At 42.6% G+C, this 27,198-nt stretch overlaps 1 protein-coding gene and 1 long non-coding RNA gene across 7 annotated transcripts in view; one reads left to right on the top strand and one right to left on the bottom strand.

Annotated features, from left to right (window-relative positions):
• The window catches only part of SMARCA2 (SWI/SNF related, matrix associated, actin dependent regulator of chromatin, subfamily a, member 2), a 178,296-nt gene that overhangs the window by 150,041 nt on the left and 1,057 nt on the right, over positions 1-27,198 (top strand). For all 6 annotated transcript variants that reach the window (XM_027041104.2, XM_053205306.1, XM_027041109.2 and 3 more), the window contains 4 exons: positions 8,777-8,882; positions 9,373-9,474; positions 12,422-12,554; positions 26,044-26,186. In XM_027041104.2, coding sequence (XP_026896905.1) covers positions 8,777-8,882; positions 9,373-9,474; positions 12,422-12,554; positions 26,044-26,186 — 484 coding nt within the window. The remainder of the gene's footprint in view (positions 1-8,776; positions 8,883-9,372; positions 9,475-12,421; positions 12,555-26,043; positions 26,187-27,198) is intronic.
• Positions 5,072-27,198, bottom strand: part of LOC128312246 (uncharacterized) — a 110,550-nt gene continuing 88,423 nt past the window's right edge. Inside the window, exons 3-5 of the long non-coding RNA XR_008291277.1 lie at positions 23,854-23,927; positions 6,583-6,641; positions 5,072-5,327 (exon numbers count right to left, since the gene is read on the bottom strand). This is a non-coding gene — a long non-coding RNA (uncharacterized LOC128312246). The remainder of the gene's footprint in view (positions 5,328-6,582; positions 6,642-23,853; positions 23,928-27,198) is intronic.

The raw sequence follows: 27,198 nt of genomic DNA on the forward strand, positions 1-27,198 counted from the left end.
GTGTCCCAAGCCAGTCTGTTGGACTTTTGCGTGCTTCTGCTGCTGCAGGTGGAAAACAGAAGTGCTCTTTCTCGTAGGCATGTCCTGCGAATGAGGTGACGTTGGTCGTGAAAGGGAAGGGGGGGATGTACGTGATTTCTCGGGGTTAGGAACGATTAGTCCTACATCGAAGATGTCTTTCTGTCAGCTTGAACTTAAAAAAAAAAAAAAAACAAACAAAAACACGGGTATGCCACTTGCTCAGCCATATTGCCCTTTTGTCGGTTGACCCTGCAACGTCCTTTACGGCATTTTCCCCCACTAGTGTAGGATCCAGTCTAGGGCCAGGAGGAAGCACTGAAGCCTCCTCCATCCGGCATTCCAGAATGGATGCCGATCCCCAGTTGTGTGTGTAAGGAGATTAAACGTGGGAGTGATTCGTGCCTACCCGCGTCTGTGTGGGGATAGAACTGTTGTCCCAGACGGTTGATTTTTGATCATTCCTATTGGTGTTCGGTAAACAGTGTTCAATCCCAGAAGCCAGACAGACACTCCAACCATCATGTGTTAACTGCAGGATGTTAAGAATTATGTTACATTTTGGCCATTATGAGAAAGAACACAGTCCGGATTTGCATTTTGGGATTGCAATAACTTGACTTCGTTAGTTTGGTCCGTTTGAATTCGGGAACGTCTTGGGTAAACGTTTCCACCTTCGCCACCCCGTCGCCCAACATGAAGAGGTGGCCTTAAGGTCTAAATGGCACCATGTGGCTAGATGCCCAACCCAGGAAACAAGGACAGACATAAGCTCCTTTTCCCTCTCTAACATCAAAATGGTCATGTGACCGTGAAAAGTGGATTAATCACAACTTTAAAGGGTATTGCAAGCCTCCAGTGTCACGCCTGGCCTTTTTGCAGAGAGGATATGGCTGCATGTAGTTGGGACCTAGATAAATACGTTTTCACCGAAGACACGTTTAAACGAATTTCCAGAGCCACAGGGAGGGGCTCGACACTTGCCTCCCTCCAGGCTCTGGCATCTTTCTCGTCCCTTACTGCCCCATATGCTGTGCTTTCCCATAAGGCCCCGAGTTTATGATGTGTGTTGTTCAGAGGCTGTGTTAGGGTGAAAGTGGTGTTTGTGCGTTCAGAAGAAGTGCTGAGCATTTTCCATGTCTGTCTCTGTGCGAGTGTCGCAGGTGGGGGAGAAATGACTAAGACGGAACGCCTTAAAGCCTAGTTGGAAAAAGCGATCAAGGAAGAACATGGACACAGTGGGAGTATACAGCGTGTGTACACACGGTGGGAGGGGACGGATGGGGCGGGGGCGGTGGACGCGTCAGGTCTCTGTGTGGGCCTAGTGGGAACCCCGAGGAGAGTGTGGGGGTGGTGGGCGAGGCAGAGGCACCCAGGCCCACGTGCGGGGGCAGCCCTGGCCGTATGGAAACGCAGCCCCCCCCCCCCCCAGAGACCACGTGATCCCAGTAGGCCTGGACCACGCCATGCGGGGGATGGGGGTCTCGCGTGGGGGCGGTGGGAACGTGACTGACAAGTTTCCAGAGCAGGTGTGAGCGAGGAGAACCCACGGACAGCCCTTGGGTCTCTGTCCGTGGTGGTGAGTCTGCGTGGTGCCACTCAGGAATGTGGGTAGGAGGTGCCGTGGTGCCGCGTGCATACCTACCTACCGTGTGTGTGCATGCATACGTGCGTGTGTGTGTGTGTGCGTGCACATGCGACTACCCAGCCCACGTACTCCATCCCAGGAAATCCGATCCCACTCTATGGCTCTTCGCAGCCCTTGATGTCGTGATTATGTTGCTAGTATTGACCATCCTTCCAGGACCAGCCAAGAAGCTCTTTTAGAGGAAATTTATTTTTAGCAACGTCAGCACCCAACATACTGCATTTCTTTGAATAGGGGAGTAAGGCTATGACTGTGGATCTCGGGCCAAAGCACCTTTGCCTATAGTAGCTCTAATTAGATGATGGCGAAATTGCCATAAAATGGTAGTGTGACCAAGTGGACACATTTGTAGAAAAATTCATTGGAGGTGAAGAGCCTTTCCTCGTGCATTCCCCGTATCGGACGCTTCGGGCTCAGCATCAGAGCCGACAGTTTATTCTATGCAGTTGCAGCCTGGTGAGGTCGTACATAGCCTTGCGCATTGTTTGGGATGATGCTCCCCAGACTGGGGTCCTCAAATTCCGGTACCATAGCCTCTTGGAGAACCCTCAGTGCACTTAGAGGCTCTGAGAGGTCTTTTGTCAAGTAACCTGTTGAACTTCGTTCATCCCAGTGTATCCCAAACTCCTTTGACCAACAAAAACCCCCTTTCCAGGGAGCTTAAAAACTCATTAAGCTTGTATTCCCTGAAGCACACCTTGGGAAGCGCTGAACTGGAGCTTAGAAGTTGCATTTAGTCCAGAGAGGGTTTGCTCAGGGAAATATGGATTTCAGTACTTTATTTTTTCCTCATGACAAATATTGATACTTTTATATGTTTATACTTTCACTCCCGGCAACTCGACACTTACTTCATGATTCTCTCAGCCACTTACAAGTGGGCAGCCCGCAAATAAACTTAGCCTGTCTGCTTTCCAAGGCACACAGGGCCTCCCTGAGGCCTCCAGGGTCAGTCTGACCGGGGAAGCACAGGGCCTCTGCCTCGCAGAGCTGTACTCCAGCACCAGCATAAATGACCTCTTTCTGAGGGAGGAGGAAGAGTCCCAGCTGGAATAACAAAATAGATTTTCTTATGGTCTGATAAAACTGTCTTTAAAACCACTCTACAGGCATTTTAATAAAACAGATTGCTCTGAGACATGGCAGCTATCGGGCATAGATGTTCTTGCATATTCATGGGGCAAGGTCTGCCTCATTCGTGTCTTTCTTAAGAATTTGCTAAAACAGCCATTTAGGACAAAGCAGCACTCTGGTGTCCCCTTGAACCTGTCCCTTTAACAAAATGACACTTGGGACTGGAGGCTCAGGTGAGAGGCATTTGATTTTGTTTGCTTGCCAAGCTGTGTGCTTTTGAGTTTGGTCCCATTTCAGCCTAAAGCTTTGAAGTGTTTTCACTATTACCAAGTAGAGACAAAGGGACGGAGCAGAGGACAAAATACTCAGTGGAAGGGCAGGTAGGTCCCTGTCTTTGGCAAGGAACGCATTCTTTGAGTCACGTCCAGGTCTACAAGATGAGATGGTATAATCAGCGACCAAGGCCTCAGGTGGACAGGTGGGCAGTTACAATTGTATATTTCTACCTGCTCTTAGGAAATGTCAGGCGAGTACAAGGGGAAAAGCAACTGGACATCCTGAGTCACTTTCTAGAAGAGTCCAGTGATAGATGGTAGATTCTCCCAAAGTTTCCTCAAAATGCTTGTCTATGCAGATAAGTAATAATCTCAGAATCCCACGTCCTGATGAGCACCTTTGATTTGTTAGTGATAAGTTCAGGGAGAGAAACCTGAAGAAATAAATTGGACCTTAATAAGGTAGTAGATTCTGATGGTTGTGATATATTAAAATTTTTATGGAGTTATTCTGTTCTACTTTTCTCTTTATTTGGCTTTATAAGGTAGAATTAAATGGTGCCAGTTGGTGAAATGTGCTATTTATGGTGTTATAAATAAAAGCTGATCATATACCTCTTAGATACCATTTCTCTGGGAAAAATTAGATTAGATTTTTGACTTACAGCATGTTTTCAAAGAAGGTAACCCAGTAAAAGTGTGTGAAACCTACTTTATTTATGGATGATATGGTTCCAAAATACATTAGTGTGTAAATCCTCATTTTGTTGAATCAGAGGACATTGTTGTTAATATTTATTTATGCTCTGGCATATCTCCTTCTGGTCCTTAAGTTTATGACTTTTTAAAAATGTAGTTGCGATTGTACTGCATTTACAGTCTGATATCCTGTGTTCTTTTATTTATTTTTTTATTGAAGGTCACAACAAGGATTTTTCCCTTCTTTAAGGCATAATCTTAAAATTCATAATTTTAGACTCCCTAACATTCTGTTGTCCTTTCCCCAGTAAACATTTTGGATGCGTTACATTAGTCGCTTTAAATAATGCCGTGATGAACATCATTTATGCAACTATTATATGTACATACTTATGTATTACATATATACTATTTTATTCACCTAGGATAGGTTACCAAAAGTAGAACCATGTACCATGGTGTAACTGTATTTAAGACTCTTTTATTTTTATTTTTTTAAGAGAGTGCATACACGTGTGAGCCAGGAAAAAGGGCAGAGGGAGAGAGAGAATATTAAGCAGGCTCCACACTCAGCTTGGAGCCTGATGGGGGGCTTGATCCCACAGCCTGAGGATCAGGACCTGAGCCGAAATCAAGACTGAGCCTCTCAAGCACCGGAGCATTTAAGCTTCTTGATAAAGCCTTGCTGTTTTTACTGAGCTGCGTGAGCCCTTGATAGACGGCTGCTAACATCCGGTCATTTACCTTGCATTAACTTGATGTAACCTTATTTTTGTTGGTAACTCAGGCACATCCTATATCTACGGTCCTAACGCTACTCTTTGGGGTGATTTTTAACGGCTACCACCGCCATTACCAAAAGCAAGTCTACCGTCATCCCATTCTGTGTTGCCATAACCTCCTGTATTCTTCAGATTTCCAAGCTTGTTGGGAATTCTCAGTCAGTACTCTAGTAAGACTCAGGTGAGAGACCTCAGTAGTGAACACGGAGCACAAGTAATTGTCATACCTGTTTTGTGCCTGGCCCAGGTGTCCAAGGGCTCCCTGGGAAAGTAGGGTGCGGTCCCCTTCAGGTGCATTTTTAAGTGGTTTGTTTTAAACCTCCCAGGAATCTGACCCTGAAAAGCAACAGCATGCTTTCACCTACTACCCTCCAATGTTGACCCAGTTTTAAAGTTCTCTTCCCAAAAGATTTCCTGTGTTTGAATCCTTGAGGACTATAGTAACTTTTTTTTTTTTTTTGTAAAATCCTTCCAAGTGGGTATTTTAAATCATGACATCACTTCTTTAATGGGGGCAAGATAGGTTTTATTTAGTTAACAAATGCAAAAATGTGGCCGTTTCGACATGAGCTAAATTCTTTTTTTTTTTTCACAAGTGTCCATTAATCCATGCTTGTCAACACATCAACCTGGGCAGAAGAAAAGAAAATCATAAAACAGCAAAAAACAAAAACAAAAACAAAAAACAAACTAAAACCAAAACCAAAAAACCTCCTGCCCAATACCTGATCTTCCTAGTTTGGGTTTGTGGGGAACCAGAACAGCCGGCGTTTTAAAGCAGTAGCCTTCTTAGCAGTGTTAGTCTTCTGTACTCTTCCAGGGAGGCTACGCCTAAAATGTAACCAGAGGTTCCTAATGTTTGCAGTCACCATTTTAGGGTCCTGGTAGTACAGACGGGAAAGCAGTGCCCTCTGGTTTGCGGACGTGATGGGAGAGAAACTGGTCCCCACGGCCACGGGAGCCCCCGTCGTATGCTTGTGTATCCATGTGTAATGCGCACACCTATCAGCAGTACATGCAGGGTTTGCACAGCAGCATTTACATGGCGGCACACAGGGCCTTTCTGTGTCACACATCACGCTCACGTGGTCCCCTGCCCGGTCACCTCTGGAGAGAGCTGTGCTTGCCCAGCGTCCCCTTGTAGCCATATCCCTCCGCCACCCACGCTCTGCCTTCTCACGTTTCTTGTTCCTTGACAGATCAGTGTATGAAAGATCTGAAATCGCGGACCCTCAGTGGATCCCTCTTTTGGGGGAGGGCAGCGGCTATATCCCTTTGGTCTTGGGGAAGCTGCACACTTCCAGCCGAGGATTCATACTTAGGCCTTAAACTATATAAAATGACATCATGGAAAATACCTTGGGGGATAGGTTAAGCATTTCAACAGAAACAGAACACCTTCTGCAAGCCATTGTACAATTAGTCCATTGTTCTGTACTTTAAAAACACACACACACAAAATTTTCCAGCACTGGAAAAAAAAAAAAAAGGCATTTGAAAAGGTATATTGAAAAAGCCTTTGCTCAGCTTAAGTTTGAGAAAGAAATGCCAAGAATTCAAAACTCTTGTCAGGCTGTCTCACTTCCTTTTTCATTTACTTTTTTTTTTAACCTTTAATTTAGGAAAAAATAAGTTACTGTAGTGCTCCGTCAACATGTGGTTCTCCTACGTCTGTGCATTCTCTGGGTCACACAAAGCCAGATGTCTTCCTGACATTCCCGCCCAAGCTGGCCATCAGAACCCCTGGTACCAACAGGAATGGGAAAGGCTTTTAACTGCATGTACGATGTTCCCACCCTCTTTGGAAAAAAGAAAAAAAAAAAATACATAGGGGAATTAAGTTCTGGGCAGTGAGGCACCAAGGGTTAGCTTGGCAGTGCGAGTATCTTCAGTTTTTATGGAAAATGGGTTCTTGATCTTGAAGTACGATTGGAGGCATGGAGCCTGGGAATTAGTAATCACGTGGAGGGTTGACCATGGTCTTTATGGGCACACAGGAAAGATACTGTCCTGAATAGAAGAGTCAGGTCATCGATACAGAGCTGAGGAGGACTGACATGTTTGTATGATGATCCAACCAACATACCATTAGAGGTCTTTTTCAGTAGCTTCCAGATCTTCCATTTGCCCCAGTGCTCCCTTGTTCTTAGGCAGAGGGGAAAAAAGGAAATAGGACCAGAATATTGAGTGAGCGTTAACTTTTGAAACCATATCAACAGAAGAAATTTGTCTGATTTTTCAGAGTCTCAGAATTTTCAGCTCTCTCCTTTAGGAGCACAGATAATTCTGGACTTGTCTCGTGACAGGGTCTAGAATTCCCACAACCCGACTAAAGACAGAGACATCAGACCAAGATTGTTTTGGCCATTTTGCCCCTGCTGGAAAGCCCTTTATCACGTTCTTGGTGCAAACAGCTTATTTCTTATTTCACCGAGAGCCCTGCTGAAATCAAGGGTCTGTGCATCACAGGTGTACAAAGCAAAGATGTCCTTGTAATCCATCAATAGAAAAATGACACCATCTGTTGGCAATGTCGAAAATGACATCGTGAAGATGTCATTGAGGGTCAGGTGTTAAATCTGAGATTACAAGGAGGTCTGACTCTTTGTTGAGAAGACACGGATAGAAATAGAAAAACTGATAGCTAATAAATTGCCTTTCAGATACTTCTTTTCAAACAGGTAAAACGTTTGTGTGTATAAATCTCAGAATGGGAGGAAAAGAACAAACCAGGAATTGTGGCCCTATGTTGAAGGTGACCATAAATAAACTACTTTTTGTCATATTTTGCTGGTATAATTTATGGAGGTACAAATAGATTTATCAGCCTGGGGAAAGGGGGGTCAGGGCGGCTGTGGGGTGGGAGAAACTCCTTGGCTCTTCCCACAATAACCTAAAAATCTAATTCCCTGTTAAACTGCAGTCTTCTTCAACCTCTGGTGTGTGCCCCCTGATTTCCATATTCATGAGGCCCATGTATATATTTTAAAAAATAAAACAGAGACCCCCTCCCCCCCCCCCCCCCCCCCCCGTATGATAGAAAAACTCGCCCATTCCTTTGACAGCGGATTTTCGGTTAATTTATGCAGGCCCCTTTGCACTTCAGCATTTTCCCCACTGGTTGCTAAGCAACCCTTTGAGTTACTGCGCATGCCTTTTTTATGATAACTGTCATTATGAATATTTTTTAATTATACAACTGGGAGTATGGATTAAAACAGCATATTGTCACTCATTCTTAGCCACAGCATTCTCCCACACTCCTGGAATCCCCTTCCGAAATTTACATGGTAGTGATTTCTGTCTATTTATTTATTTATTTATTTTTGTATTTCTGCCTTCACAAAGGAAGTAGAGACTGCATCATAAGGGAGGCAAGATTTTGTTGAAAAATGACCATACCATACCTCACAAGCTACCATCGATCTGGATAGGCCAAGCCAGATATTAGAATCTTGAACCTAAATTATGAATATCTTTGTTCCTTCACTCATGTCTGCTTCCAGTATTAAGTGATGTTGAAGCTTACAGTGCCTTATAAACTGTTTTTCAAAGTTGTAAATTACTAAGCATTCGTTGCTATTAAATTTGCTTTCAAATAAAGCTACCATGAATTTGAGGGAGGGTCCTGCACTAATCCCAGAAACACGAGGTTATCCGCGCTTGCTAATTTTCTGACCAAATGGCCATATGCACAGAAGTGCAGTTAGGCAAGATGAAGGGGTTCCTCTGGCAAATAATAATAAAGGTATGCATGGTTCACAGTATGTAAAACACTGTAAAAGGAATAACACAGAAAAGAAAGCGACACAAAAGCTTTTCATTTGAGTTTCCAGAGTCATATTCTAACATGCTATTTTCTGAATATACAGGGAGTTTGAAGACAAAGGAGTGTGGAAATAAAGCCATTGTAATTTTTTTCTTGCCAACTCAATTATTATTCATTAAAAAATGGAGTGGTTGGTTGAATAGGACACTTTTAAATGTTTCTATCAAAACAGAGATCTGTTCACTCTGAAAGAGGAACTCACGGTGGACCTCACATATCATGTGTGACCGAAGTGGGGATCTAATGGCATTTTAATGTGATTTCGGAGTTAGCACAAGGAGCATTAATCTCTAGTTGTGGGATTTTTCCTGGATTTAAGGGGCCCCTTGTCTATAATACGTGGGATGCAGTTTTTTTGGGTTTTTTTTTTTTTGACATTTTCTGAAATAAAAGCTTTCCTTGGTAGTACGTGACCGGATATGGTTTTGTTTGTTTCCCCCCAACCTTACAGTTCAGGGCGGCAGCTCAGTGAAGTCTTCATTCAGTTACCTTCAAGGAAAGAGTTACCAGAATACTATGAATTAATTAGGAAGCCGGTGGATTTCAAAAAAATAAAGGTAGATATTTTGTTGACAAACTTTATAAAAAAAGAAAAAGGTAAATTCATTGAAATGATTACAGTCAGGGGTTGGCAGTGGCATCCTGTCTGACCACCGTGGACCCCCCACCCTCCACCCCCCCCCCCCCGGCCCCACCTCCTCCATCTAGGGCTCGTCCCTAGAACAGTTGGGATATCCTTGAGCCTTGACACGTATATGATTTCATCATGTCACGAGCCCATAGTGTATTCGGTTGCATTTTATTTCAGAAGTTTCAGACTCCTCCCCCCAATCTGGGCGGGTCCTTCCCCCTTGCAAGAAGGAATCCCCATGGGAGGGTGGCCTCTGTGAACAGCGCCCCCTAGAGTTGTGTAGCCCCACATCCCTGGCAGGGCGGTTATGAAGACAAGGGAGGCAAATCAGGCTTTTTTGGACCAAGTAATGATTTTTGCATTTTTTTCCCCCTTTCCTCTTCATTAACCTCAATTTTATCCAAAACCTGCATTAGGAGAGGATTCGTAATCACAAATACCGGAGCCTGGGTGACCTGGAGAAAGATGTCATGCTTCTCTGTCACAACGCTCAGACGTTCAACTTGGAGGGATCTCAGGTATGTGTCTTTGGTTGCCTGAAAAACTTTTCACCTTCGATGTGCTTATGTGCTTTTAAGTGATCTATTTCATTTTCTACTATTTGAACCACTGCTACTCCCCCCCGCCAGGGGGTGCAGAATCAAAAATGAGAAATAAAAGCCTATATCGTACGCGAGTATGTAAATAAATTGAGGCTGTGGCTCTTTCAAATTAAGGCCAGCCTCTGTATCATAGCTGTGCTATAGCTCCTATTTATGCTTTCCCTTCAAGGCTTGGCTTCTAATTGGGGTTGGAATTCAAGGAAATCACTTAGCATAACGCTTCAAGGCTAGAGGTATGGTTTTCTGCTTTTGTAGAGACCGTGCACTTGATTATACTTCACCTTCATTTTTCTGACCATAACCGTACGTCAGGAAATTAAAATACTTTGATTTAAAGCAAACGGACAAAAAAGGATACACGTAGAAAAAAGAACCATTGCCTTTAATTGCTTACAGAACATGCTTATCAAACCAACCGCAGTGAAGAAGTCCCCTTTCTTACTGTTAGCAAGTCTTAAAGTATACGAGTCAGTGATACTCAGCTGATGAAAGTAACTGGCGAGAGGATCCTCTCACGGGAATTATACCTCAATTCCGCTCCCCTTTTGTAAGCACCCCCTTTTCCCCTGTCTGTATTTCTGCTAATGCTCTTGTATCATGATGAAGAGAGGAGAGGTCAGTGTGCCTGCCAACTGGTACAGTGTTAAGCCACCATTCAGTTCCTTGAGCTTCTCTCCTGATCTTGTTTTTAAAATCTTTTATGTCCATTCCAATCATGAAACTGGGGAACAAGAGGACCCTCGCATGGGCCTTTTATGCCTTTTAGGAAAAGACTGTGGGTTTCCAGGTTAACGGCGGTAAGTCATGGCCGACCTCAGCAGTAGTTCTTGAAAGCAGGCCTTCTGCAATCCAGACCCTCTTGAAAGAAGGCTCACATGGAAACCAGGGCAGAGAGGGTAATAAGCAGGAGTTGACAAGGATGTCTTCCTGTGAATGACCCCTTGCAGTCGCTGGATGGACTTTTGGGTTCGTCATACTGGACTTGGGCAGTGTGGTGCTGTGCCTCCGGGTCCTCTGGTCCCCCTCTGGTGCCACAGCCGCCCTGTCTCACACGTGAACTAAAGTCCTAAATGGTCTCTTGGCTGGCTTCCTTCTCCGTCCATCCTGGAAACATGTGGCTCACTCTCTCACCAGCTCCTTTTCCTGCCCATCTACTTCCCACCATGTGCTATTAGATTCTAGAAGGAATTGAATCTCCATAGGCTGCTTTCCAAAGTCGTACCCTACCCTCACACTATAGCCTCTGTCTCTGCTGTTTTTTAGGCTAAGTAGTTAGTTCGTGGTCCAGTCACACCTGCCCCATGAACACACACCCGGATGCCCCATGAACACACACCCGGATGCACGTGCTGCCGTAAGAAATAGGACAGGGAGAGCCCGTGTGCCCTTTATGTGGTCACAAGACCGCAACATCTTGCATAAGCAGTCCACCGTCACCACTAGGAAATTGACCTTGCTTGGTGCAATCCCACGTGTATCATATTCTTGCCTCCCTACCTTTCTCACTTGCTGTCTTTCCCTAAATAGCCCCCCCCCTTCTTAGCCCTGATGGAATCCTCCTCACCTGTACATATCTAGCTGCATTCTGATTTCTGGCAAATTCTGCCCCAGTGGCCCCACCTTAGAGCCTCTCCCCATCATTTCTTCCCTTGTAGTACCTCTGGGGCTCACTGTGGCTCTCCCAGTCACCTTAATGAGTGTTTGGCTTCTCACAAAAAGGATTATGTTCTAGATCTAGAGTCCAAGGCCATTGGCTTCCGTATTTTTTTTTAATTTGGCAAAACACCTAAAATGTATCGTTTTCACCATTTTTAAGTGTGCAGTTCAGTAGTGTTAAGGATGTTCTCATTGTTGTGCAACAGATTTCCAGAACTCTTTGGTGAAGCCGAAACCCCCTACCCGTGAAACACCACCCCATTGACCGCTCCCCTGTCCCTGGGAACCACTGTTCAACTTTGTGTTGCTACAAATTTGACTACTTTAGATGTGTCATATAAGTGAATCAGACGGTATTTGTCCTTTTCAGACTGGCTTATTTCACTCAGGGCTATGTTCTCAAGGCTCATCCAGGTTTTAGCATATGAAAGGATTTCCTTCCGTCTTAATGCTGAATAATACCCCATTTTCCTTCTGTACTGCATTTTATTTGTCCGTCAATCCACTGATGGACACCTGACTTGTTTCCACCTCCTGGCTGTTACGAATAAAGGTGCTGTAAACATGTGAGTACAAATCTCTCTTTAAGACTTTGCTCTCAATTCTTCTGGACATATACCCAGAGGTGGGATTGCTGGATCGTATGGTACTTGAATTTTTCATTTTTGGAGTAAAAGGACCATGTTTGAGCTTCAGAGCTCAGCAACTACCGCACAGGGCTGTGCTCAGGTCTGTGCATACACTGAAAGTGAGGTATTGATTGGAATAGTCATGGCCAGTACGGATAAGCCAATAATAAAGAACAACTTCCTCCATTTTGTTAGGGGATCTGCATTCTAGACAAGGTTCTAGATGTTACCACAGCATTCGACAAAACACTTCAAGGAACAAATGGAAGTTTTGTAAGTGTTCTGTGTTGCCACAGTTGGGAGGATATCGTACGCAAGTCTACCCTTCCCTAAGTATGTATGCACACGTACGCACACAATTTCAACCACAAGTGGACTCTTTTTCCGTAAGAATATGTGAGTCTATAGTAGAGTTCAGCGTTTTCCTGTTGGGTTTCCCGCAGGCATAAAAGCTAACACTGATGTTTCTAATAGGATTCACGTACAGCAAAGCGGGTGTGTGCCTTGACGAAGAGACTGTGGCTGTGATACTGAGTCCTCAGCTTGTGTTTGTAACCGGTGCCCCTGTGACCCTTTAGATCTATGAAGACTCGATCGTCTTACAGTCTGTGTTTAAGAGCGCTCGGCAGAAAATTGCCAAAGAGGAAGAGAGTGAGGACGACAGCAACGAGGAGGAGGAGGAGGAAGATGAAGAGGAGTCCGAGTCAGAGGGTAAGCCCAGGCATGTGTTTCTTCCATTTTTGTGCCTCTTGCCACCGGCAGAGACATTTCCACATATGCTAACAAAACAGATGTTCGAGTCCGCCATTCTGTGGTCTCTTGTGTCCTTGCTGGGCAACCTCAGGCAGTGTACTTAACCCTGATCAAGGTCAGTGTTCTTCCCTACAAAACCGAGGTATGAGAAACATCCCCAATGCATGCAGAGAGCCTAGCATATAGCCAGGCTCGTAGCAAACACTCGCTGAATGTTGTCTTGGAAAATTAGTGTAATACACATTTTCTACCAACATAGCTGTTAATGACACCTGTCTATTATGGAACACAGAGGCTCCCTAGCCCGGAAGGACTGATGGAGCGTTGATTTCTAGGCATCCCCGCTCCCCCTCGAGTTTCTGATTCTGTAACCTGTGTGTTGGGCTCAAGAGAGAGCATTTCTGACACTTTCCCGGGAAATCCTGATGCTGTGGGGGCTCAGGGACACACTGTGAGAATCCTTGTCTTAGAAAATAATTGTCAAAGTGAGTTGGAAATGGGGTCCATTTTATCCGTCATGGATCCAGTACTGATCTGCCTTTAAAATTTTGATATTTTGTTCATCATGGATTTTTTTGGCATTAGCCTCAAGTATTTCAAACACTGCATTAGTATGTTTATCTCAATTACTTAGTTTCAGTGCCTTCAGAAATTGTTTTAAGTTTTGAAATTTAACTCCAGAAAAGTTAACATACAGTGTTCTGTGAGTTTCAGGTGTACAATACAGGGATTCAATAATTCTCTACCTTTTTCAGTCCTCTTCATGATAAGTGTGTGCTTTAATCCCCATCATCTATTTCCCTATCTGCTGCCCCCCCACCACATCCCCTCTGGGGGATCAGTTTGGTCTCTGTAGTTAAGAGTCTGTTTCTTGGTTTGTCTTTTTCCTTTGCCTGTTTTATTTTTGTGTTTGTTTCTTAAATTCCGCATATGAATGACATCATATGGTATTTGTCTTTCTCTGACTTAATTTAGCCTAATACTCTCTAGCTCCATCCATGTCATGGCAAATGACATTTATTTTTTATGGCTGAGTAATATTCCTGTGTGTGTGTATCCCATCTTCTTTATCCACTCAGAAATTTTGCACCCAAGGCAAATACCTCTTTTGTGGAAGCTTCCTCCCAGGTGCCTTCAAAAGTCTAAATTGATCACCTAAGTATGTTCTCACCCCTACCTCCTCCTCTCCAAGTAATTAATCTCCTCCATATACAGTCTTCTGTGTAAAACAGTACAGGTATACTTCAGAAGTTTTGTTTGTTTTTTTTTTTTTTATTAGATTTGTTCTTCATTACAAACTTAGTACAGACAACTTGGAAAATATTTTTTTTAAGAAAGGAAAATGTGTAATACCGCTACCCCATATACATTTAACATTTGGAGAATGGGCCTGTCAGGTTTTTTTCTCCATATATTTTCTTTAGAAAAGCACAGCACACTGTTTTGTAGCATAATTTTTCTGTATTAATAACAGCAGTATCCATTAACATTCATTAATGAGGCGAACAAAATATATCGATATCACTTCTAAATAACACTGTCCTGAACGTTTTTACCCAAAAATCACTGCAAACATTCTTCAAACCTCTGATTCATGCCTATTGCCCCACAGAATGGGGCACCTGTCTTTGCCAGCGTTGTGTCCCCACACCCACATCCCTTCTCCATGACATTCTCTTCAGCGATTCTGCCTCCTGCTCATTTTACATTTTTCAATTGCATGTGGTTATTCCCCAGTTCTGAGATCCCAGTGTTTGATGATGTAGGTCTACGTAACTTACCCGAGCTAGATCTTTCCCGATTTTAGAGCCACATTTCTAATCTGTTTTCAAATATCTGCCCTCTTAGCCTCATCCATTGAGGTTCTCAGAGCTCTCTGGAGACTTGATGTATTATCTTTCTGTGGCTGCTTTTACAAATCACCAAAATGGAGTGGCTTAACACAACGCGTAATTAGGACCTCACAATTCTAGAGGTCACAGTGTGCTGTGGGTCTCTCTGGACCGAAATCAGGGTGTTCATGGGCCGCGTTCCTCACTGGAGGCCAGAACCCATTCCATGTGCATCCTTCTCATGCTGTGTCTTTTCGACCTCTTTTCTGCCTCCTCTTGTACTTTTTTTTTTAACTGAGATATAATGACATGTTAGTTTCAGGTGTACAATGTAAGGATTCCATATTTGTATATATTGTAAAACGATCACCACACTAAGTCTGGTTAATATCCATCACCACAGGGGCGCCTGGGTGGCTCAGTCGGTTAAGCTTCCAGCTATTGGTTTCAGCTCAGGTCATGATGTCCCTGTTCATGGGTTCGAGCCCTGCACCAGGCTTCGAGCTGACAGCACGGACTCTGCTTGGGATTCTCTGTCTCCCTTCCTCTCTGCCCCTCCCCGACTTGCTTTCTCTGTTTCTCAAATTTTAAAAACTTAAAAAAAAAAAATAGATCCATCACCACAAATAGTTACAAATGTTTTCTTTTGCTGAGAACATACAAGATCTACTTTCTTAGCAAATGTCACATACATAGTATTATCGATTACAGTCACCATTCTATACTCCTGACTTAACTTGTTTCAAACCTGGAAGTTGTACCTTTCAACCCCTTTCAGTCACCCTCCAGCCCCTACCTCTGGCAGCCAGCCTCGGGGAGTGTTTTGGTTTTCTTTTTTTTAGGAATTTACATTTAAGTAAGATCGTAGAGTATTTATCTTCCTTATTTTACTTAGTATAATGCCTTCTGGGTCCATCCATGTTGTGACAAATGGAAAAATTTTTATGGCTGAATAATAGTTCACTACACACACACACACACACACACACATTTCCTTTATTCACCCATCGGTGGACACTTAGGTTATTTCAAATCCTGACTATGAGTCATGCCACAATGAACATGGGGGTTCACACATCTTTTCGATTTAGTGTCATTTTCTTCATGTAAACTCCACAGGTGGGATTGCCAAATAATAAGGTCTGTTTTTAGTTTGTGAGGAACCGCTATACAGTTTTCCATAGTGACTACACAAATTTATATTCTTACCAACAGGGTACGAGGGTCCCCTTTTCTCTGCATCCTCGCCAACGCTTTTTACTTCTGGTCTTTGGGATAGCGGCCCTTTTAGGAGGTGCGAGGTGATGGGTCTTTGTGGTTTTGATCCACATTTCCTTGGTGATGAGTGATATTGAGCACCTCTTCGTGTACTTCTTGGCCATCTGTATATGTCTTTGGGAAAATGTCTGTTCAAATTATTTACCCATTTTTTTTAATTGGATTGCTTTGCTATTGAGTTGTAGATCTTTCATATTCTGAATATGAACTCCTGAAGGGATAAGATTTGCACACACTTTCTCCCATTCACTAGGCCCCTTTTTCATTTTGCAGATAGTTTCTTTTGCTGTGCAGAAGCTTTTTCATCTGATGTAGACACACGTGTTTATTTTTGCTTTTGTTGGCAATGAGTTCTCGGACCTAACACCATAAAGTCAAGACAAATGTCAAGGAGCTTCCTGCCTGTGTTTTCTTCCAGGAGTTTGATGGTTTCAGGTCTTATGCTTTCAAGTCTTTTATCTTCATTGAGATAATTCTTGTTATGTGATATTTGTATGGTGTAAGATAGTGATCCCGTTTCATTTTTCTGCACGTGGTTGTCTGGTTTTCCCAACATCGTTACTGAAGAGACTGGCCCTTCACTGTTGTACCTTCTTGGCTCCTGTGTTGTAAAGTGACCGTGTGTGTGCTTCACTTCTGGGCTCTGTATGCTGTTCCATTGATCTATGTGTCTGTTTTTAATGTCAATACCATACTGTTTTGATTGCTTTAGCTCTGTAATATAGTTTGAAATCAAGGAGTGTGATACCTCCAGCTTTGTTTGTTTTCTCAAGATTGCTTGGGCTACTCTGGATTGTTTGAGGCATCACACAAATTTTAGGGGGATGTTTGTTCTATTTCTGTGAAAAATGCCATTGGAATTTTATACATCGCATTGAATCTACAGGTTGCTTTGGGTAGTATGGGCATCTTAACAGTGTTATTCCAGTTGATAGCACAAATATTTTTCCACTTGTTTCATTAATATTGGATAGTTTTCAGTTTACGTGTCTTTCACCGCCTCGGTTAAATTTGTTCCTAGGAATTTTTTTTTTTCCCAAGGCAACTGTAAATGGAATAGTTTTAATTTCTTTCTGAAAGCTCATCACTAGTGTTTAGAAGTACAAAAGATTTTGGTATATTGATTTTGTATCCTTCCATTTAATTCTTTGATTAGCTCTTACATATTTGAAGTCTTTAGCGTTTTCTATATACATTATCTTCTGCAATTAGTGATAGTTTCAATTCTTTCTTTCCAACTTGGGTGCCTTTTCTTTTTCTTGCCTAACTGCTCTGGATAGGACTTCGGGTACTGTGTTGAATAAAAGTGGCAAGAGTGGGCGTCCTTGTTTTTGTTTCTGATCTTACAGGAAAAGCTTCCAGCTTTTCTCCATTGAGTGTATTAGCTGTGGGCTTATATATAGCCTTTATTATGTTGACGTTTGTTCCTTCGATATGCACTTTGTCAAGAGTTTCTATCATAAGTGGATGTTGCGTTTTTTTCAGATAATTTTTCTACATCTATTGAGATGATCGTGACTTTTATCCTTTGTTTTGTTAAGGTGGTATATCATGTTTATTGATTTGTGATTTGAACTATCATTACATGCCCAGAATAAATGCCTCTTGAGTGTGGGGTAGAATCCTTTTAATGTATTGTTGAACTTGTACTGCTAATATTTTGTTGAGGATTTTTGCATCTGTATTCATCACAGATAGTGGCCTATAAAATTCTTTCCTTATGGCATCCTGGTCTGGTTTTGGTATCCGGGTAATGGACTCAGAAAATGAGTTTGGAAGTGTTTCTTCTTCTTTGTTTTGGGAGAGTTTGAGAGGATTGGTATTCATTCTTCTTTGAATGTTTGGTAGAATTCACCAGTGAAGCTGTCTGGACCCAGACTTCTATTAGTTGTGAGGTGTTTGATTACTGATTTGATCTCCTTACTAATAATAGATCTGTTCATATTTTCTTATCTTTTAATGATTTGGTCTTGATAGGTTTTATATTTCTAGGAATTTATCCATTTCTTCTAGGTTGCCAAATTTGTTGGCATATAATTGTTCACAATGGTCTCTTGTGATCCTTTGTATTTCAGTGATATCAGCTGTAACTTGTCTTTGATGGATTCTGACACCTCTTTTTTTTCTTAGTGAGTGTGGCTAAAGATTTGTCCATTTTGTTTATTTACAAGGAACCAGCTTTTAGTTTCAATGTTATTTTCTATTGCCTTTTTACCCTCTATTTATCTCCTTTCTACTAACTTCGGACTTGTTTGAGATTTTTCTTCTTTCTTGATGCTTCATTCATTGTCATGAACGTCCCTCTAAGAACTGCTTCTGCTGCAGGAGTTTTGGTATGCTGTGTTTTTATTTTCATTTGTCTCAAGTTATTTGTTAATTTCTCCTTTGAGTTCTTTGTTGACCCATGGGCTGTTCACTACCATTGTTTAAGCTCCACATACGAATAATTGATTTCTCTTTTCATACCACTGTGGTCAGAAAAGATGCTTTGATCTTTCAGTCTTCTTAAGTTCATTATTTTTGAGAGAGGCAGGGGGAGACAGAGAGGGAGACACAGAATCCGAAGCAGGCTCCAGGCTCCGAGCTGTCAGCACAGAGCCAGGCGTGGGGCTCAAACCCACAAACTGTGAGATCATGACCTGAGCCACAGTTGGACATTTAACCGACTGAGCTTGATCTATCTTTCCATTATTTGTGACATCTTTAGTTTCCTTCATCACCATCCTACAATTTGCAGAGTTCAAGTCTTTCATCTCTTTGGTTAAATTCACCCCTAGGTATTTCATTTTTTTGATGCAGTTGGAAGGAGCGTTGTTTCCCAAATTTCTCTGATAGCTATTAGTATATAGAAACACAAATGATTTCTGTATGTTCATTTTGTATCCTACTACATTGCCAAATTCATTTTTTTGTTCCAGTAGCGGGGTTTTGTTGTTTTCAAATTTTTATTTAAATTCTAGTTAGCGTGTAGTGTAATATTGGTTTCAGGAGTAGAATTTAGTGATTCATCAGTCACATAGAACACACAGTGCTCATCATAATCAGTGCCCTTCTTAATACTTGTCACCCATTTAGCCCACCCCCCACCCACGTCCCTCCATCAACCCTCCGTTTGTTCTGTATATTATGGTTTGCTTCCCTCTCTTTTTTCCTTTCCCATAGGTTCATCCATTTTGTTTCGTAAAATTCCACACATTCTAATAGTGTTTTAGTGGAGTGTTTAGCCTTTTCGGTATTTAGTATCGTGTCCTCTGTCCGTAGTGACAGTTTTACTTTTTCCTTTCCAACTTGGATACCTTCTATTTCTTTTTCTTCAATACCTGCTCTGGCCAGGACTTCCACTACTACCTTGAATAAAAGTGGCAAGAGTAGGCGTCGTAGTCTTTTTCCTCCTCTTAGGGGAAGAGCTCTCAGTGTTTCACCACTGAGTATGTTGTTAGCTGCGGGTTTTTTGTATATGGTGTCTTTTATGTTGAGCTATGTTCCCTCTATACCTACTTTGTCAAGAATCTTTACCAGAACTGGCTGTTGAATTTTGTCAGGTGTGTTTTTGGTATCTTATTGAGATGGGATTTTTATCCTTCATTTTGTTAATAGGGCATATTACATTGTTTTGTGGATTTGAAGCCTCCCTCGAGTAGATCCTACCTGATTGTGGCATGTGATCTTTTCATGCATTGTTGAATTCAGTTTGCTAGTATTTGGCTGAGAATTTTTGCATTAGTGTCCTTCATGTATATTGACCTTTTGGTATCAGGGTAATTAATGCTGGCCTTGTAAAATGAGTTTGAAAGCATTCCTTCTTCAGTTGCTGGAATAAGTGGAGAAAGGATAGGTTATAACTGTTAATTGTTTGGTAGAATTCACCTGTGAAGCTTTCTGGTTCTAGATTTTGTTTTATGGTTTTGTTTTAATTTTTTTTAACATTTATTTATTTTTGAGACAGAGCATGAACGGGGGAGGGTCAGAGAGAGGGAGACACAGAATCTGAAACAGGCTCCAGGCTCTGAGCCGTCAGCCCAGAGCCCGACGCGGGGCTCGAACTCACGGACCGCGAGATCATGACCTGAGCAGAAGTCGGCTGCTTAACTGACTGAGCCACCCAGGCGCCCCTGTTTTATGGTTTTTTAAATTACTGATTCAATTTTATTGTATTTGCTGTATTCAGATTTTTTTATTTCTTCGTAACTGAGGCTTCTTAGAAGGTAGTTTCTAGAAATTGATCTATGTTTTTCTATTTTCCAATTTGTTGGCATATAATCGTTCATGGTAGTCACTGATTATGCTTTGTGTTTCTGATTTTAAGCCCTCTTTTTCTCTTAATGAGTCTTGGCTAGAGGTTTATTAATTTTAGTTACCATTTCAAACTTCTAGTTCATTGATGTTTTCTATTGTTTTTTTAGTCTCAATTTCATTTATTTCCTCTCTGATTGGTATTATTTCCTTTCTTCCATTAACTTTGGGCTTTCTTTTTCTAGTTCTTATAGATGTAAAATCAATAGTTTATTTGGGATTTTTGTTTATTGAGGTAGGTTTGTATTGCTATGAACTTCCCTGGTTTTGTTGCATACACAGACTTAGGACTACTGTTTCCATTTGCATTCGTGCAAGAGACTTTCACTTACTTTTTGATTTCTTTGTTGACCCATTGGTTGTTGAGTAGGATGTTGTGTGGTATCTGTGTATTTTGTTTTTCCTATTTCCTTCTTGTGAGTGATTTCCAGTTTCATACTGTAGTAAAAAAAAAAAAAAAAAAAAAAAGCTTTACATGATTTCATTCTTCTTACATGTATTGACAATTGTTCTGTGGCCCACCATGTTATCGGTACTGGATAATGTTGTATGTGCCTTTGGGAAGAATGTATCTTCTGCAGTGTTTGGTTGGAATGTTCTCTCTACATGTATGAATTTCATCTGATCTCATGTGTCATTTCAATCCATCAACTGATTTAAGTGAGATGATACACTCCTCTACTTTCATTATATTGCTGACATTTTCTTTCTTTATATCCTCTAATATTTGCTTCATGTACTTAGGTGTTCCTATGTTGGGTACATAAATATTTATCAATATTATATCTGCTTCTTGGATTGACCTTTTTTATCAGGATGTAAAGCCTCTCCTTTTCCCTTAGTACAGTCTTTGTTTTAAAGTTTGTTTTGTCTGATATAACTTTTGTTGCTACAGGTTTCGATTTGTGTGGAATATATTGATTTTCCATTCACTTCCCTTTCAGTCTGTGTGTCTTCAGATCTCAAGTGAGTATCTTCTAGGCAGGTCTTGCTTTTTCTTATCCACTCATTCAGCCTATTTGGACTGGCATATGTAGCCCATTTGTATTTTAACCAATTAATAATAGCTGTGTGCTCACTGCCATTTTGTTCATTGCTTGCTGGAATTTTTATGGTTCCTTTCTTCTTTTGCTCCTTCCTCTGTGGTTGCATGACTGGGGTTAGTGGTATCCTTAGACTTCTTTAGTTTTTGTGTATTTACTGGAGGTTTTAGCTTTGTGTTACCAGGAGGCTTACATACAACAGTTTATATTTATTCAATCCATTTTAAGTTGATAACAACTTAGGTTTTAACATATTCTAAAGCTCTACAGTTTTATTGTCCCCACCCCCTCCACGTTTTAGGTTTTTAAAGTCACATGCTACATCTCCTTATTTTGTGTACATACTTACATATCTCCACTAATTATTGTAGTTATAGTTATTTTTACTACCTTTGTCTTCAGCCTTCATATTAACTTTACAAGTGATGCGTTCACTACTGTTTTTTCATAGGAGTTGCTCCTAACTTGCACCCTTTGTTTTTAGCTTGAAAAGTCCCTCTTACACTTCTTGAGGTTGATGAACTTTAGCTTTTGCTTGTCTGCAAAACATTTTTCTCTCCAGTTCTGAATGATAAATTTGCCAGGTAGAATGTTCTTGGTTGGCCTTTTTTTTTTTTTTCTTTGAGCACTTTGCATCTATCTGTTACTCCCTTCTGGCATAGAAAGTTTCTGCTGAAAAATCTGATCGTCTTCTGGGGTTTCCCTTGTACTTGTCCAGCTGGTCCAGTTCTGTTTTATTCCTTCTTCTGTGGATCTCTCCTCATGAAGTTTTCAGCTCAGCTACTGCATTCGTAAGCTCTGGGACTTTGTTTATTTAGAGACAGTGAGCAGGGGAGGGGCAGAAGGAGAGAGAAGGTTAAGCAGGCTCCGTGCCCAGGATGGAGCCCAGCTTGGGGCTTGATCTCACGAACCATGAGATCATGACCGGAGCTGAAATGAAGAGTTGGATGCTGAACCGACTGAGCCACCTGGGTGGCCCAGCTCTGATTCTTACTGGGTACTTGTTTCTATTTTCTGTCTCCTTGTGGAAGTCCTGTGTTAATCCATTCTCCTACCCAGTTCTGTGAGCACTTTTATGGCCATTATTTTAAACTCCTAACCAGAAAAAGCCCCTAAGAAAATAGAGCTAAGTGATACACCTAAATGTGTACCTTCCTCTTTCATTGAGAACACTATACCTCTGTCTCTTCACCTCCCTGGAGTCTGTGTTGGTTTTGATGCACTCGTTAAACCATGGCTTCTCTCGGTCTTAAAAGCTTAACCGCTTGTTGAAGACGAAACTTACTCAACCCTGCTCTACCTCTTGGTGGTCTCTCACACCTTTGTGATACTCTGAGCAGCCTGTTTTATTTTCAGTGGCTCCCAGTGGTTAAGGTTGTGCCAAGAACCAGTCATGGTCTGAAAGGGGAGGATCTCCGTGAGCATGGCGGTTCAGGCTGCTTAGATACTTTTAAAGTGAGCCAACATCTACAGTGCTGCTGGGACATAAGCATAAGCTGCGGGCCACCAGAGCCAGATGTCCCGGGGCTGGCAGACATAAAAACCATGGCCCTACATGTAGAAATGGCCCTTTGGGATCTCCTGGCTCTCTCTGGAGTGTGGCAGAGGAAGAGCTCAAAGGTAAGGCCTGCCCTGCTACGTCTTGCAAAAGGATTCCTGCCTGTCTTTAGATAGAGGTATGTTTCATTAGGAGATTTTCCCCTCACACCGCGTCTGTGAAACCAAGTTAATAGGTCTCTTTCACTAAAAGTTTGGGGTTCTTGGACTCTTGCCTTTTGCTTCGCCCTGGGGTGGGGGTGGGGGTAGCTGCCAACATTGGGCACCAGAGGAGGGTACCAGCTCCTGTCCAGGAGACACACTGGTGAGGTAGAGGGAAAGTGCATGATGCCTCCACCCCGGGGAGCACCCCAGCAGGCCTTTATAGAAGTGCGTCAGATGAGGCACCCGCTGCTCAGGCTGAGCTTTTAATAAAACAAGTAAGCCTTTTTCACTTAAAGTCTGGGTGCCTCTCAATCACTGCCCCTGTACTGGGTCCTGGGCCAAGACACCCCATTTTGCAGCTCACTACAGCCTTGTGGGGGTTCTTGGATGTGAGACTCGTTAGCTTTCCAAGTTAGATGTCTTAGGAACTCCTCTCTCGGCTGCAGGTCTTAAAACTTGGGGTGCCCGATGTGGGGCTCAAACCCTTCACTCCTCAGGGAGCATCTCCAGGTTTTGCGTTAACCTCCTGAACTGGAAGCACCACCCCAGGGGTGGGGTTTATGGTGAGAATGTGCCTCAGCCTCTCCTCTTGATGTGATGTTTTTTCCTCATTTGCCTAATGTGTAGAAGTCACTTAGCTAGTTTGGGGTCGTTGTTTTTTTTTTTTTTTTTTTTTCCTCCTGCAGAAATTGTTCTGTATATAGTTGTAGAATCAATGTGTCCTCAGCAGGTAAGTTCGGGACTTCCTCTTCTTCTTCTGTTAAGGACTCAGGGCTCCCCTGGTTAATCCAGGCTTATCTCCCCTTCTGAAGGGCAGCTGATTAGCAACATTAATCCCTTTTGCCAAGTAATGTAACATTTTGGGGATTAGGACAGGGACATCTCCAAGGGGCTGTTATTCTGCCTGATAAAGGACAGTTTTCATGGGTACATAATGGTGGGATCATAAAGCCATAGGATGCTGTTTATAGTGCTTACCTGATAGGTCCCATCTTTTAGTCGAGTTTTGCATGACGGCTTTTTGGAAGTAACACGTTCACTGACACACAAAATCGGGTAGCTTTCCAGTATCTCCCACTCCGAGGTGTATTTAAAGAAGTACTTTCTTACCTTTACTGCCAGCCTTCTGCCCTTTCACACCTTGCGTGGATTTTCTGTACTGCAAATGTCAGGAAATGCTCCACCTGTGTAGATAAAGATATTTCATGTCTTCTTTTCGTTTAGCAAGTTTTTAGAGGCGGCATGCCCAAGTGCTTCAGTCGGCGAAGCATCCGACTTTGGCTCAGGTCATGATCTCGGGGTTCGTGGGTTCGAGCCCCACGTTGGGCTCTGTGATGACAGCTTTGGAGCCTGCTTTGGATTCTACGTCTGCCTCTCTCTCTCAAAAATAAACATTAAAATTTTAGAAATTTTTTAGAGGGTTTTTAGAGGCCTTGCTTCACATCCTTATGCATTAGTAGGTCAGCCTTTGCACCCCAGCTTTTCTCCTTTTCCTAAATTACTCCACACACAACAACAGGGCCATACCCGATAGCTCATGATGCAGCAGACATTTGGGCACAAGGAAGGGAAGCCTTGACTAGAATACTATTTTGTGTACTCGCATTTGCCCACCTTTGCTGCATTCGGGTTGGGTGGAGAACATACTTGGGAACTACAGTTCGGAACAGCTCCAATCTCCTCTTTGTGGATACCCTGTGCTCTCATGGAAGATTTCATTTGTGTCAGTGTTTTGGTGGGTCCCTCCTCTTCACAAAGGAAGTCTGAAAAATTCTCATCATGGTTAAATGTCCGACTCTTTAAATAAACTTTAAAAAGAAAAACTCTCATCTCTAAGCTTCCTTCTAGAACTGTAATTCCCTCCATGACAATATACATTTCCATGTGCCTTGAGACCCAGTAATCATGATATTGCAGTCTAACTGGTTTGAATGAGGGCTACACATCCCTAGTGACTTCATCATCAAATCCTAAACATGGTATTCCACGGACATCCGTCCTGGCCCAGTGCCATGGGACGGATCTTCCTTGTACATTGGAATACGCACCTGCCTCTGTGGTATTTATTGCACATTGAATCCTCCCTCGTGTTCTTATTCCTGTCCTCAGAATAGCTTTGAAAGGGAAGAGGGATGCCAGTTTTTGAAGGTTCATTGAGTAGAATGCTGGTAGAAATTTACCATGTGGATACATGTTCACCATATCTCTCCTCAGTTCTGCCAAACCTGTCAACAAATAGGTTTACAGCAGCTTTGCTTATATTCTAAATTTGAAAAAGAAAACAAAAAAACAAACAAAAAAAAAACCTGGGAACTTCAGCACTCACCACTAAAGGGTTAAAGAATTTTTCATGCACCCTTGAAGTAGAACATTTACAGGCTTTAGAAAGAATTAGGTGGGCGGCGGAGGGTGGGTGGTGTGCCTGGGTAGCTCAGTCAGTTAAATGTCCAAGTTTAGCTCAGGTCATGATCTTGAGGTTTTTGAGTTCCAGCCCTGCATCAGGCTCTGTGATGATAGCTCGGAGCCTGGAGCCTGCTTCAGATTCTGTGTCTCCCTCCCTCTCTCTCTCACAAATGAAAAATACTTAGATTTAGACCAATATGTACATGAATGGATAGAAATGTCCCACATATATGAGAATACAGGCAAGATGTCACATTTGAGCATGCATAAAACAAAGTGTGTGTCTGCGTGCGCATGCTTGACATCTTTATGTAATTATAAAATGTAAGCTGTTTTTTTCTGGAAATAATCACCAGAAAGAGAACAATAAGGAATTACTAGAGATGGTGGGAAAGGAAGCATACAATCATTTAACTTTGCATTTTCTACCTTTCTGTGCTGTTAATATTATTCAACTATGTGAATTTTCTTTTTAAGTCAACTAGAGTGATCTCCATAGTAACACGGGCCTTCAAAAAAATTTTTTTAAAAGCCTTACTCTTACTTGTACTTTTTCCTGAAAACCCCCCCAGGAGTAGGGAAGACACAGCTCTGTTTATCCTGCTGAGGGAGATCCCTGTCTGGCCAGTTAAGAGAACAGCCAAAGAACCCAGCCTTCTGTAAGACCTCATCCCTCATGCTGCCTCCTTAGGGTGATGATGTTAATCTATCCTCCTAACCAAGAAAAGTCTGTGAGTGGAAGGGGGTGCTAACAGGACCATGGAGAACAAGCCTGAATTGAGAGGGTTCTGGATACTCCGTGACCTTCTGATTTGTCACCTGCAGCTTGGCGCCCTTTTTTACTACCTGCAGAAGGACTTCCCCCGATGGCTCACTGTGGTTTTGTTTTTGTTGCAGCAAAATCCGTCAAGGTGAAAATCAAGCTCAATAAAAAAGACGAGAAAGGCCGGGACAAAGGCAAAGGCAAGAAAAGGCCGAATCGAGGAAAAGCCAAGCCCGTAGTGAGTGATTTCGACAGCGATGAGGAGCAGGAGGAAAACGTAAGTGGACCAGGCTTTGACTGAGGCCCAGAAGCCCTCTCCCCGCTTTACCTCTTTCATAACCCTCTTTATTTTCCAGAAATGGAAACACCAAGACTTGGGGAGATTTTGTTATTGAGGGATGTGAACTAAAGCTGCATGATCTAGGACAAAGAATCGCGGGCTTTGTGTTTAGGGCCTTTTTCATTGTCTTCAAAAATGAAAAACTAGTCAATTGTGTTTTCTTTCCTCCTTTCTTAATCTTCCCGTCACTTCCCAACACAGTTTTCTCCATGGCAGGTTATTTTTCATGGTGGAAAAATTCAGGAGCACTTATGGAGCCAGGCCCTGAAAGAATTACCTTCCCATATGATCCATAATTAAGGTTTCTCTTGCTTGCAACATAGCCCAGAAACCAGGGCCAAGGTTCCATGTGCTTACCTCCAGGTCATAGTAGCAAACCGCAGAAGTTGAATTCAGACCCAAACAGCACAACACCGTCCCCGAATCCTGGAGGCAAGTGGCATTGCTGGCAGAAACTTCCGCCACCGGCCTTGGGAAATCCCCTCCACTTACTCACTTTCCAGAAGACCTCAGGCTATCACTCGCCCCCCTCTTTTTTCTTTTTCTGGACAGAGAATTTAACGTTTTGGTCCGTGTGCTGCAGGGCACCACCATTTGGGTCTGATGAAAACATTTGAGAATTCTTACCCCAGCCCCACACCCAGCCTTCACCCTTGGCCCAGGCTTTTCGAATACATTTAAAATGCTGTGTTTTCTTTACAAGACGTCCCCGTGAGTAGACATCCAACGTATGGTACTTTTGCCTCTGGTGAATTTTCCAAACCCATAGTGTTAAAAATAAGAATTATCAGCCTTGAACTTTTCACGCCACAGTGAAAGAAAGCAAGACAGTAGTACAGATGGTGGGAATTGCTTTGGGATTTCCCAGCGGGGGCTCCCCTTTTTAGCTTGAATTCCTCACAAGCGTCTCGCCATCTTGACACAGAACGAAGAGACTTGGGTTGACTGT

Source organism: Acinonyx jubatus, chromosome D4, assembly GCF_027475565.1.
Source record: "Acinonyx jubatus isolate Ajub_Pintada_27869175 chromosome D4, VMU_Ajub_asm_v1.0, whole genome shotgun sequence".
Lineage (NCBI taxonomy): Eukaryota > Metazoa > Chordata > Mammalia > Carnivora > Felidae > Acinonyx > Acinonyx jubatus.